The sequence below is a fragment of the Delphinapterus leucas genome, chromosome 9 (genome assembly GCF_059928025.1).
Source record: "Delphinapterus leucas isolate spDelLeu-1000000601 "Yukka" chromosome 9, BTC_Dleu_Yukka2, whole genome shotgun sequence".
Classification (NCBI taxonomy): Eukaryota; Metazoa; Chordata; class Mammalia; order Artiodactyla; family Monodontidae; genus Delphinapterus; species Delphinapterus leucas.
In genome coordinates, this window is record NC_143137.1 from 45,709,245 (window position 1) to 45,723,901 (window position 14,657).

At 38.7% G+C, this 14,657-nt stretch overlaps 1 protein-coding gene across 3 annotated transcripts in view; it reads right to left on the reverse strand.

Moving 5' to 3' along the window:
• Positions 1-14,657, reverse strand: part of GARS1 (glycyl-tRNA synthetase 1) — a 40,626-nt gene that overhangs the window by 14,449 nt on the left and 11,520 nt on the right. For all 3 annotated transcript variants that reach the window (XM_089917559.1, XM_089917558.1, XM_089917560.1), the window contains exons 7-10: positions 11,337-11,482; positions 9,091-9,240; positions 6,279-6,441; positions 5,002-5,166 (exon numbers count right to left, since the gene is read on the reverse strand). In XM_089917559.1, coding sequence (XP_089773685.1) covers positions 5,002-5,166; positions 6,279-6,441; positions 9,091-9,240; positions 11,337-11,482 — 624 coding nt within the window. The remainder of the gene's footprint in view (positions 1-5,001; positions 5,167-6,278; positions 6,442-9,090; positions 9,241-11,336; positions 11,483-14,657) is intronic.

The following is a 14,657-nucleotide window of genomic DNA, read 5'->3' on the forward strand; positions in this document are numbered from 1 at the left end:
GAAAACAGGAAGAAAAACTTTCATGATCTTTTAAAAGCATGGAAGATAGTTAAGAGGAGGAAGTACTTCACCAGTCTTTACCAAAGATAACAACAGTTCATGGGTTAGTGACCCCATCAGTCACCTGAAAATCCCTTTAGGGTTCAGAGACCAACACAGGTGACAAAAAATAAGGTCAACAGCAGCAGGTGGGAAGGCAAGGATTCACCAAGGGGATTAGCAACGTGAGAAGAGGAGATATTACAACGGAAATCATGACATTACAATAAAAGAGCAGCAGAAATAAGAACATGCTATTATGATGCTGTGGTGATGGTAAGTCTGAACATAGGTGACAAAGTTACGAAGGACAACACGTGTGCGGGGAAATCCGTCGGGAGTTAGTTATATCACAGCATGCCCTGCACCTACGTCACTCAGGTTCGTAACTCTTCGCCAGAAGACTCTTATGAGAAATTACAAAGAAAACAATATAGTGTGTATGCATTTTTCTGAACCATTAAAAAGGAAAGAGGGGCTTCCCTGGTGGCGCAGTGGTTGAGAATCTGCCTGCCAATGCAGGGGACATGGGTTCGAGCCCTGGTCTGGGAAGATTCCACATGCCACGGAGCAACTGGGCCCATGAGCCACAACTACTGAGCCTGCGCGTCTGGAGCCTGTGCTCCGCAACAAGAGAGGCCAAGAGAGTGAGAGGCCCGTGCACCGCGATGGAGTGGCCCCCGCTCGCCGCAACTAGAGAAGGCCCTCACACAGAAACGAAGACCCAACACAGCCAAAAATAAATAAATAAATTAATTAATTTAAAAAAAAAAAAAAAAGGAAAGAAAGGTGGTTCTCTGGTGGCCTAGTGGTTGGGATTCTGGGCTTTCACTGCTGGGGCCTGGGTTCAATCCCTGATTGGGGAACTGAGATCCCTCAAGCCATGCTGTGTGGCCAAAAAAAATTTTTTTTAATTAAAAAAAAAAAAAGGAAAGAAAAAGAAATATAATAGATTACGATGCATCACAAGAAGGAGGAAATGAATAGAGTGCTAACGCATCCCATCAGCCTTGAAGGGTAAACAGAATGGACAGAGGACAGATGCTCAAAGAGGAAAAAGGAACTTTTTCTATGTTGCTATTTCATTGTTTTATTGACTTTCTCCCTCTAAAATGTTTTGAAAAAACTGTTAAGTAGATTCTGAAGGGTGTATTTAAGTGTTAACACCCAATAACACAGCCAGCCCTCTGTATCTGTGGGTTCCGCATCTGCGAATTCAACCAACTGTGAATGAAACATACTCAGAAAAAAAATTCTGGAAAGTTCCAAAAAGCAAAACCTAAATTTGCTGCGAATCTGGCAACTATTGGTGTAGCATTTACATTGTGTTCGGTATTATAAGTAACCTAAAGATGATTTAAAGTATACGGGAGGATGTGTATAGGGTCTATGCAGATACTAAGCCATTTTATATAAGAAACTTGAGCATCCAGGATTTTGGTGTCCGTGGGGATTGTGGAACCAAGCCTCAGCAGACACCAAGGGATGATGGTATTCCCTCTGTATGAAGTGTCTACTGCTCTCAAAACTTGGCATCAGATAGCTGTACTAAACACACAGCTCCGCCGGCCACAAATGTGGGCATTTGTGCTCAATTCAGTTTCCTACCCAACAAAAGAAAACTCAGTGAAGAACAGGTACTGTTTCGGTCACAGACTAAAACTTAATAACAGCATTACTACCACAGGGGTGGCAGGTTCCATTTCTTGTTAACGCCTAAGTTACTTTTCAAAAGCAAAGTGTTTTCAAAAATTCTTAAGAACCTGTTATTTGAATAAGAACAAAAGAGGTAAAAAGCTTAGTTAAGTAGATATCTAGTTAGTCCTTCTCATGAATACTTACTTTTGCCTTTAATCAAAAGAGTTTGGGAAAATTCAACCACCACAACTACTAAGCTTTCCAAGCACAAGCTACCACATGGGGTATTTCAAATAAAGAGGCAAATATAAAACTCATATAAGCTCAGAAACCCCAACACTTAACAACAACAAAAAAATAGGAATTAAAGAAAAAAGCTTAAAAACATGTAACTTGATCATTTGACAGTCACTAAAGATGTCAACTAGTATATCTATGCCCTTAAACATATAAACATGCTCATTATCATTTACTAAAGATGTCAATGAACATATTTATGTACTGAAAGGTGACACTACAAAAACACGCCTAAGAATGGTAGACAACAACTTTGGGATCGTGGTTACCTCTGAGCAGAGAGAGGAAAAGGGTGGAACATTAGCTATATCAGTCACTTTTTTATTAAAAAAATAAAATATGAAGCACACAAAAAGAAAAAATTAAAGGCTTTAAAGGATTTCTCCCCTCTCCTTATTAGTCTGTTACTCTGGAGCTTCTGGTTTTGTTTTAGTCCAGTCTTCCAATGACCTTACACAAAACATTGTAGCCTAATCTCAAAGCTAGGCCCACATTTCTGTTTTTAAATTTTTTTCTTAATTCTTTTAGATTTAGGTATAATTAACATATAAGATTATATTAGTTTCAGGTGTACAGCATAATGATTCGATATTTGTATTACTGCAAAATGATCACCACAGTAAGTCTAGGTAACATCCGTCACCACACACAGTTACAATCTTTTTTTTCTTGTGATGAGAACTTTTAAGATCTACTCTCTAAGCAAATTTCAAATATATAATACAGTACTATTAACTATAGTTACCATGCTGTACATTACATCCTCAGGACTTATTAGGCTCACATTTTCTGATCTCTCATCCTTGAGGGTTTGGCCACAGCTCACAGTGACACTCAGGAAAGGATGAGCAGGAATGCAGTAGGTTTATGAAAGCAGTGTAGCACAATGGTTAAGAGCAGGGGCCTGGAGTCAGATAGCCCTGGCTCACATCCCAGCTCCACCACTCACTAGCTGTGAGACTCGGACAAATTACCTAACCTCTCAGCACTTCAGTTTCCTCAGAAATAGGACCAATGCACAGAATTACTGTGAGGATTACATAAGATAATAATACACTTAGAACGGTATACAGCCCTTAACAGTTCAAAATATTAAATGAACAAACAAATGAAATGTAGATTCAGAATCTAAATTGAGATAGCAAGAATTTGTGTCCAGGACATCCCTGGTGGCGCAGTGGTTAAGAATCTGCCTGCCAACACAGGGGACACGGGTTTGAGCCCTGGTCTGGGAAGATCCCACACACCGCGGAGCAACTAAGCCCGTGTGCCACGACTACTGTGTCTGAACTCTAGAGCCTGTGAGCCACAACTACTGAGCCCACGTGCCAAAACTACTGAAGCCTGTGCGCGTAGAGCCTCTGCTTCGCAACAAGAGAAGCCACCGCAATGAGAAGCCTGTGCACTGCAATGAAGAGTAGCCCCCGCTCGCCGCAACTAGAGAAAAGCCCGCGCGCAGCAACGAAGACCCAACGCAGCCAATAAATAAATAAATAAACAAATAAATAAATAAAATAAAAAATAAATCTATTAAAAAAAAGACTTTGTGTCCAGTTTAGCTTGAAATCTTCTCATACAAAACAGAAAATAGTTTATTGGCTTAATTTGAAAATGAAAAGAAATTCCAGAAAATGTAATACATTTTGAAGTTAATGATCACCTATAATCCAAAAATAATTACCACTATCGTTTTAGCATATGTCAAGTAAGCTTGTGAAGAAAGTAAAGTAACAAGAAGAACCTAACAGATTCTTTCCTAATTCCACAAAGGAAAGAGAATATGTTAAAAACAATATCAGTAACAGCCACTACAGGTATATGCATATCATTATGCATGTACACATGTGTATATGTTTGTAAAGCATATAAAATTATCTTGAATAGTGGTTGACAAACCAAGGCTCATAGGCTAAGAATGGTTTTTAGATTTTTAAAGGGTTGTTAAACGAAAACAAAAAACAAAACCCCCTAACCAAGAAGAGAGGCAACAGAGATCCACAAAGCCTAAAATATTTACTATATCTACTAAAGAAAACATTTGTTCATGCCTGATCTAGAAAAGAGACCTGAAACACTTCTGGGGAGCATACAATAGGAAGTTTCACTTTCTACATAACACACTTAAGAATTATTTTTTGCTTTCTGTTTTACAAAAAAGGGTCATCATTTTTTTAATGACTTTTATTTTTAATTTAAAAAAAATGTATCCATTAAAAGGAAGTCACTTTAAAAAGTAAAAAGTGCAACCAAGGACATGTGGGAACCATGGACTCCTGGGCTAAAGTCTCCATATGGGTGAGAAGCCTCCCTAGCACCAAACGAGGGAGACGCCAGAAGGCTCTTGGCCCCCTTGTTTTGGATGCCAGCCTGTTCCCACTGCCACCAATGCAGGAAGCATCTCCTATATCCAAATGCCTTTCAATCCCAAGCTTCAGCACTAATATTCATGTTTGAGGGTTGGGGGTGGGAAGCAACAGTGAAGAGGTAACCTGGCGGTCTTCTCTGAATTATTATTAAATATACAGAATTTGAGAAAAGGTAGTTCCTAAACAAGAGATCAGAATCTACTAGTCTATCCCCCAAATCTACCAAGTAACTCTCAAAACTAAGAGCACTATGACCTTCTTTACTCAGCCTCACCACCACTTCCAACGTTTGCTGGGGTCCTTGTCAGGAAGAAGGCCACCCCATCTCAGCTGCACGCAGGAATATTACCAATCACACTGCCCACACCAAGAAAGGACACACCAGCACTGCCCCATCAGTGGCCTTCTCTCGCTCTCTCTCACTCTTACTCTCTCTGTAAAAGCCATCCAAGTCTACAAAGGGCTTCTGGGACACAAGAGTAGCCCCCCACTTATGAGAGCGCAAGGGGGCAACTACTTTTTCCATTTAGCTCAGGAAGAAATCTTTTTTTTTCTTTTTGTTCCACTCTGGCATGAAGCACACAAAAGGCAACTCTGATATCCATGCTCCTAGGTTAACAATGTGAAAATCACATGGTAAAAACCATTGCATTCTACTTACGTAGGATGTTTTGGATTCGGCATCCCAACAGTCACAGGCATAATGGGCCATCTCATTCTCCATGTGCTGTCGGAAGCGGAGCTTATCTGGAGATACACCAACCTTCACGAGGTAGAGGTAGATGCGGCCAATGAAATAGCCTAATACTGAGTTGTTAATTACGCCCTAAAAATAAATGAATAAACAAATAAGTAGATAAATAGGCAAGCAGCACGCAAGCAAGCATAGAGGAACGAACAAAAACACAAACATCAATGCTTTTGAAGGTCAAGTACCATTTTCCATTGAGTTATTCATCATCTACTGAAACATTTTTGAAACATAAGGTAAGCTAATTTATCCAGCTTTCAGAACAATCTTAAATACCCAAAGTGTGATCTTGGCTATTTTCAAAAGGTTTAACTGTCAAGATAACAAGCAGATAATAATGGCGTCATTCAAAATCTTTCTACCATACTCACTGGGTCAGCAAAAATTCAGCCTAATACCTCATACCTTCTAAATCTACAGTGCTAAAAATGACATTCATAATAATGATCCTAAGGAATTGTAAATATATTCCTTCTGAATTAGCAAAAGTCATAAGACATGTTGAGGGGATTTTAATGTACTCTTACCCACTGAAATTTGTGAATCCCATATAGTATATGTAATCTTATATTTTTAGTACAGAAGGATCTTAGAAATCATCTAGCCCCATCTCCTAGTCCCTGCAGGGCTCTTTTCTGCAAAACAACTGACAAGTTATCTCTCAGCCTCTACTTGAATATTTTCAGACAGGAAGCTCATTGTTCCCAGGGCAATTCATTCCACTATTAGGCAGCAGCTACTCTTGGAATGTTTTCACTCACTTATTTCTCCAAGCAAATAATTAGAGAAATTCTATTACAGGCAAGGCCTTACCCCAATTGCTATGGGTAATGCAGAAGAGTTTAAAATCCAGAGGGCTTGCTTTCTGTGAGTCAAAATGTCTCCCCAAAAGTAGTATACACTGTTAAAAGTCAGATTGACGGGGCACAGTTCAAACCAAGAACTTTTTTCCAAGTGCTCTGCTAAACATATTTTTCATGTTAGCCCCAACGGTCCACACAGTGGCGTGTTCAGGTAATTTCCTCCCACTATAATAGTGTGTAATAAATACTGTATAAAAACACATACTGTATCAAAATAAAATGCCTGGCAAAATACAATATTTTGTCATCCAGTACACAGAATTTGCTAAGTGCCGAAAACCTGGAATAGGTATAATCTAAATTAAGTTACCTATGGAATCTTACCTGTTCAACAGCATCTCCTAGGCGCATTTTCCGAGCAGACTGTCCGCTGACCTGGGCTTTCGCTGAATACAAATACAGGTGGAGGTCTGCCACATTCTGGAACTTGGGATGGTCTTTCTCACTGGGATCTACAAAGTGCTCAATTTCTGCCATTGTGAATTCTCTGAAAGCCAAAATATAAGGGATAAAAGTTGTACACTTCACTATAAAAGACAATAAACAAAAGCCATTATTTTCAACTTCATTCTACAATGATATAGAACGATATGGAAAATAGTTTTTAGAGAACAGATTGATACAGTTTTTTAAAGTTAGGAAAACCTGAACGAACATCAGACACACACAAAAAATGAGATACTGAATAATGGCTTCCAAATAAAATGATTTTCCTTAAAGCATTTCCTTAAAGCAAGTCTTTACAGATGTACACGAAATGAAGCTCCTGATTTACTTTTCATAGAATGGGAAATTAAAAGTGAATTGAAATTATCCTTTAGCTTTTATAACAGTGTGATTTCTTCCTTTTTCTTGCTGTGAACAAGTAAATGACTGCTAATGGCACCATACAGCTGGTGTCTTGAGAGTAGCAGCTTCTCAAATAAACTGTTATTCAAGGCAGAGGACATAAGGCATGAATTGAAAAAGCTAACATCAAGCTAACTGCATAATGATGAAATAAGTAGGCACAGAGTAATGGTTTCTCAAAGAGATTTCCCTGAATGGCAATTTAGTAGCTATTGGGTGGAAAAGAGTTTTAAGTTAATTTTAGGAGTCAAAATCAAGTCTCTCTTCTTTAAAACACACACACAATTTACTAGTGCACTTTCATGATTATCTCAGATGTTTTAGAAGTAATGAAAAATTGCTTAAATGGTTCCTAAAAATACATGAAATGCATTGCGAAAGAGCTTTGATATTTTTTTCAATTTTATTTTTTAATGGTATCCCTTATTTGGTCCAGCAGCACCTATGTCTTGTCTTTCAACAGCTATCAAACGTCTTCTGTGCGCATAGGAATATGAGAGAGGGAAGTATGATGTCTGTCCTCACACAGCTTCCAAGTGGGATGACAGCGAAAGAACATCTAAAATGAAGGGCAGATCAAAATAAGGACCTTGTCCAGGATCCCCAAATCATCTTCTGCTACCGAAGTCTTTCCCTCTGTTCTGGAAGCAATCCCAGCTCAAAGACAGGAGATAGAAAGCAACACTAGTACTGACTGTACCAGCTGTCTGTTGCCTTTGAGTTCAGAGAGTCTACCTGGAACTCTGGAGATATAAAATAGACACAGGACTAGAAGACAGAGCCAGCCAATCAAAATAAAATTTAATTAAAAAAAAATTTCATATGAACAATCCAATGCTCCCAACCTAAATCAAAGGAATCACAGCTATACAAAGACGTATCACCTGATAACTCTATGTCAAGAAGAAACACTAAACCAACAAGTCCTAGCCCTACCATGAAACAAAAGCCATGGGGATACTGACTCGTGGAAGGATGAGTGGATTTCTAGCCAGGATCTTGCAGAGGCACATGACAAAACCAACCAAAATCCAGATGGAACACTTTGAACTGAAAGTGACCAAGGAATAAAACGTCAGGAAGCACCAAGGGACTTTCCCCAGTTAACTCCTGGGATTGCTCCTCTGTTCTGAGCTGCGTTTCCTATTTACCGCTTCTTATTCCACAGGCCCCAGGTTTTGTCTTACTTCACGGTCCTTTATAATCATCCAACAGCTACTCTACTTGATGTAAATCGTCTCCAAAACAGTGGCTTTAGACAAGCTCAGTCTCACACAGCTTCCTCAGTATTCTGAAAGCATGCGTGCAGACACTACTGGGACAGAGGGGAAGCCCAGAAGCAAGACGAGAAAAGATACGAAGAAACCCAGACATTGAGAAATAAAACAGATTTAAGTCTGACAAGTTTTTCATTGTTATAACACCTAGTTAAAGTTTAGGACTATCTCTTCTCTCTGCAGCCAGGTCCAGGAGGGTCCTCCCCACTCCATTTCTCTAGGCTGTGCAAGCTCCTTCCTCATGAAGGTCACTGGGGCTGTGGAAAATACTTTTGGAGTCTAAGAAAGTTAAGTTTACCGATATATCCCATTTTTCTATCGAATTTATTACCTTAAGAGATGATATCAGTAAGAAAATGTATAGAAATCTCAAAAAACTTAAGTCATAATAAGTTTCTAAAGAAAAACATAACTCAGAAGTGCCAAGATGCCTTCCCGCACATTCTGGATACACCTGACAAAGGGAGGTTATTAGAATAGAGACAAGAGAGCATCTGAACTAGCATAGATAGCGGTAAGCTTGCTAGCTGGACACTGTCATAAAGGTGCCCCAAATATCTGGAGGAACACCATCTGGCTGCTGAAACACCCTCACCCCAATACCAGCAATGCCATCTGCCCTGGACACCTAGAATGGCCCTCCTGCCCTAACCATCACTTCCTCCCCACCTCACCCTACACTCATCTATACCACCACCACCAGAAAATGCCTCAGTGTAGACAATCAAGATCTTGCCATCCTCAAAACATAAGATGAACAAGGAGAAAAGATCATTTTGGATCAGATGTGAAACTTCAGCTATTCTTCCCCCTCCTTCCTTTCCCTTCAAGTCCACTTCAGTTACTCAAAACTGTCCATCATGCCAGAGATTACATTTGGAGGTAACAAACAAACAACAAGTATATAATCATGTAAGAAGGAAGAAGGCTGTTAAAACAGCAAGCTTTTGTTTCCACTTCAATGCCAAAATCATTTACTAATTTCACCAGAAGAATAACATGGGCAGTACCTGACTCGGATCAGTCCAGATCGAGGGGAGATCTCATTTCTGAAAGAATTTCCAATCTGGGCCGCAGCAAAAGGCAACTTTCCTTGGTTGAATTCCAAAAGTCGTTTGAAATTCAGGAAAATCCCCTGTGCAGTTTCTGGTCTCAAGTATCTGGAAATTTAAACAAATCAGTCTGTTATAAAGGAGGAAATTATGTTTTCCAATAAATCTGAAATTCTAGATACAAATCCTAAAAGTCCTAAATATACTATCTTCACACAGAGCTGTATGGGCCCTAAAAAAAAAAAGAAGTTTTCGAAATAGAAATTTTCCTCAGTAGCAAACATTCTCAAACAGGTAATAGAGAAGGTATCAGGTGGCTGGCAGGGCAATACCACTGTTAGACATGTCATTTAATTTCATCACTCCAGTGAATCACACATGACCTCTCTTACAATATCTCCAAAACCTCTGATATTCTCCTGACTAATCATTTACTTTGGAGGCAGATGACAATTTTAGATCCTTTTGAAAATAAAGTAAGTATACCTCTGCTGTTAACCTACATATTAAAGCATAACCGTGGAGCTAAAAAGAAGCCGGTTTGGGCTGACATTTAACATTAAGAGCTCACTCATCACAATCATCACACCATGGCAGGCAATTTTCAGGGTTTTTCATATCATTTTCTTCTTTGTACCCAGAGACACAAAGAAATAGAGAAGTCCAGAACGATCGACTCTTTGTGGTACTTTATATCTTCAGCCAGAGGCCTCTTCTGTATTTCTCCACATTTCAAAAAGTTACAGTCACTCAAATACACCCTGAGAGCCATTGTTTTCTTCTCAATTTCACAGACAATATTCTGGGCAAAACATCACATAAGAAAGCGCTCCCAACAGCCTACTTCAAAAGAAACGTTTTATGAAAACAACTTTAAAGTAAAGAAAAATTAAAATTTTACTCTCGTCTCACTTTTCTCTTCAACAACTCTTTTCATTTTGTAGTTTTTATCCAAATATAAGTATAGTTACAGTTAATATGTATATTTATTAAGTAGAGTGTACTAAATTATACTTTATACTTTTGTATTTTCTAAAAAAATTGTAAAATTTTCTCATATTTAACAGTTGCAGAGTATTCTACTAAAATAACCTACTTTACTATAATTTATATAACCGTCCTGAAATTATGGGATAAATAGGTTATTTCTACTTTTCATTTATACACTCTTGATAAGTATAGCTTCCTTTCCTTTGAGTTATTTCGTTAGATAAATTCACAGGAGTGGGAAGGCAGGTCAGAGGGCATGGCCCATTTTATGACTCTCTGTATGTATTGCCAAAATGAAAGGTTCACCCTTGGCCTCTTTCCACAAAATATCCTAAATCAACCCACTGTCTTATTAAAATAATTCCAATAATACATTCTGTCACAATTAATTTTTATTATTCTTTAGTTTCTACTCCAGGAAATATGATCTATCTAGCCTCATCTAGCAAAACCCATCCTCTTACCCTAAAATGAGACCATGAGAAAAACATCTGAAGCTATGAAATGGAATACTTTGACTAAGTTTGTTAACAATGGACAAGGAATCTGGACATACAGATTCTTCTTCTGAATCATATTGTAAACCGTTCAGGTTTTCTTTACTCTGTCTGTGAAAACCACACTTTAGCTTGAATCAACAAACTAAACGTATCCTGTCCAACATGGTAGGTCACTAGTCACATGTCTATTTAAATTCTTAAAATTAAATAAATTTAGAAATTCAGTTCCTCAGAAGCACTAGCCCCATTTCAAGTACACAACAGCCCCATGTGGCTAGTGGCTACCATATTGGACGGCAGATTATAGAATAGCTCCACCACTGCAGAAAGCTCCATTGGGCAGTGCTGATCTACAACAAATGGTTTCCAAAGTCTCCTTCGACAGTAAGTTCAATGTCTTTCAAAATCGTTCTTCAACCCTCTCTCCTGCCCTATGCAGCTATAACTACAAGATGTGATGATCACAGACTTCTGTGTTTATTTTGTGACCAAAAAAAAATCATCATATATACTAAAAAATGAAAACTATATTCAGAAAGAATTAGAAGAAATAAAATTTAAGAATACATTTGTCATTATTTCTCCTTAATATATTTGTCTATACTTTCTGCAAATCACTTTTCAAACATCTTCCTTCATGGTTGATATTGATATTTACCTTTTATTACAAGTAATTTTAATAACTTCATTACATAAACAATAAGTGATACATACCCAGGCATGTTTCCTCCAGGCCCAATGAAGGTCTTGAACATTAAGTTAAAAGGCACTGGAGGGGAAAGATCATTTCCAGTAGTGGGGGATTTTACATTATAGTTCACAAAAAGATCCCCCAGTTCTTGCTGTCCATAGTTATCAAGCTAAAGAATACATCAAGAAAATGATTAGTGTAAAAGACAGAAAAAACAAGGCATACAATAAAGTATTATATATAAAACCCCATCCATCATTAAAATTCACCCAAAATAAAACCATCAGAATTAACCTAACCTTCAAGATACTTACATTAAACCCATAAACAGTTTATACTCTTTCCATTTACCAACAGAGAAATGGAGTATCTTTCTGGGACCGACCTAAAATTCACACACGTACCATTGAAAGATACAACGGTACAAGGAAAGATAAGGTAAAATACCTCTTGTTCAATTACAGTAGTTACTGGTTGGCAAGAATCTGAATCACATAAATAAGTTTTCACAGTTGAATTTTACTACTCGGTACACTTAGGAGCCAGGTGCACTTCCCTGTCTATTAATTAAATGTGCATGTAACTTTCCTTTCCCACCAGATATTAAGTTCCTTGAAGGTGGAAGCTGTGTCTTATTCACTTCTGCATTTTCCAGGGCACTGCACATCCTATACATTGATGATCAATGCCAAACCCTCTAAAATGATATATGAGCTCCAATTCAAAACCTTCAAATGACTATGACAAACCATCTAATAGTAAAGAATATTTAAAACTTAAAAAAAAAACTTCTAATAGAAATAAAATAATTAGATAAATCAACTAATGAGTGATGGCATGTGGGGTCAGAAAAACCAGGGTAAATCACCCAACTCTACCACTTATGGGTTGTGTGATTCAGGATCAAGTTCCAACCTAATCTCTCTGAGCCTCAGTTTGCTTATCTGTAAAATGGGGAGAACAGATTCTACCTCACTTCTTAACCACAGAGGGTGAATCAATGCCTTTTATTTATTTTTTTTTAATTTTTTATTTATCTATTTATTTTTGGTTGCATTGGGCCTTCATTGTTGCTCAAAGGCTTTCTCTAGTTGCGGCGAGCGGGGAGCTACTCTTTGTTGCGGTGCGCGGGCTTCTCATTGCCGTGGCTTCTCTTGTTGCAGAGCATAGGCTCTAGGCGCGTGGGCTTCAGTAGTTGTGACACACAGGCTTCAGTAGTTGTGGCTCGCGGGCTCTAGAGCGCAGGCTCAGTAGTTGTGGCACACGGGGCTTAGTTGCTCCGCAGCATGTGGGATCTTACCGGACCAGGGCTTGAACCCATGTCCCCTGCATTGGCAGGTGGATTCTTAACCACTGTGCCACTAGGGAAGTCTGTCAATGCCTTTTATGTTTTTTTAATTTTTTTTTAAAGTTTATTATTTATTTTTGACTGCACTGGGTCTTTGTTGCTGCACGCAGCTTTCTCTAGTTGTGGCGAGCAGGGGCTACTCTTCGTTGCAGTGGGCGGGCTTCTCATTGAGATGGCTTCTCTTGTTGAGGAGCACGGGCTCTAGGCGCATGGGCTTCAGTAGTTGTGGCTCGCGAGCTCTAGAGCGCAGGCTCAGTAGTTGCTCCACGGCATATGGGATCGTCCCAGAACAGGGCTCGAACCCATGTCCCCTGCATTGGCAGGCAGATTCTTAACCCTGCGCCACCAGGGAAGCCCCCTCAATGCCTTTTAGATAAACTATCATGTTTCATAAAGCTAACAAGGAGTCACAGGCACTAACAGGTCCAGAAAATGCCATTATGTGCTGAAGCAACAGATGCACCTCTGGCCAGGGAATCCACTGAGGCCATTTCTGAGTATCAGGCCGTTTCCATGGGTTCCTAACATTTCACTAAAGATTAAATTGACAGCTATATACAACTGACCCTTGAACAACACATAAAACTTATAGCTGACCCTCTGTAACTGCAGTTCCCCTGCATCTGCAGATTCAACCAACCACAAACCGTGTAGTACTGTAGTATTTGCTACTGAAAAATAGCAGAGTGTAAGTGGACCTAAACAGTTCAAAGCCACGTTGTTCAAGGGTCAACAAATGATACAATATGGCAAATCAAAACCCAAACTGTTCTCCTGGAACACGTATCTGAGATGAAACAGAAAGTGCTCAAACTATAAATTATGACTTAACAAAACAACTAATTACTTCCTGTCTCTGACAATTTATTTGGAAATGAACAAAACTGTTAAGATCAAAGACACTCAAAGACACGTGCACACAAAACTTTAATAAGTCTAAAATTCTGAACGGGAAACAGAATAATTTAAGGGTAATTTGAGGTGCTTTTCATTTCTTCTTTCTTATAAAGGTCATGCCTTTGGAAAAGGAAGGAAATGAGAAATGAGGGTGTGGCCATAACAGTATCAAAGAACAAGAATTGATTTTCTAAACCATGAGTAACAACACTAAAGCAATGAGCTTCAAGCAAGGGATAAAATATACTTCACAAGGTTCAAAATAAATTGGCAGATGAGTCAATAGCCAGATTAAGAGGTTTTTCAATTTAAATGAGGAAGGAGAAAATTTCTCAGCTAATGTTGGAAAGCTAGATACCACAGAGGAAAATCAGCATGTTTAAAAAAATTAGGGCAACAGTGGAGAAGTATCCAGTAATTTTCATGAGAGAAAAGAAGAGTTAGAGTCCGACATTCAGCCTCACTTATATACCAATGTAAAGAAAAAATATATAAACACAGCACTGGTTGTTGTTTTCTTTTATCCAAGGAAGTAAAAAAAGTTTAAGAGGTGAGCCCTGGTGGACCTCATGATCAAACATGGTGCTGGAGAAATGTACTTTGCTTAAAAGGATGGATGAGGTGAGAAATCAGCAACGTTCACATACAGGCATGTTCAACTTCCTGGGGCAAAGGTGTGCAGTTTTCATCATATTTTTAATGTAGTATGTGACCTAAAAAAAGGATAAGAACTACTTCTGATATAGAAGGTATTTTTGCACTTGGTAAAAGTCAGAATAGATGATCTCAATGCCTTTCCTAAAACTTGTCAACTTCAATACAAGTTATAAAACTAAAGGTCTCCAGGAAAAGCAGGGGCCTGCTCCATCAGGTTCTAAAAAGAATAGCATGTAGTCAGGGACAGTGCAACCAGAAGCAGATCAAGTGGCTGATGAGACAGTGCTCGTATAGATATCTGCCCTAAATCTCCACACTGAACGCTATCCATCATTAGACACTGTCCTGGTTTTTGCTATTAAATCCAGAAAACTGGTTTCCAAGGAGAGAGAACTAATTTCACGTCTATTTACATTGACTTGCTAGTTTGACAGAAATAAAG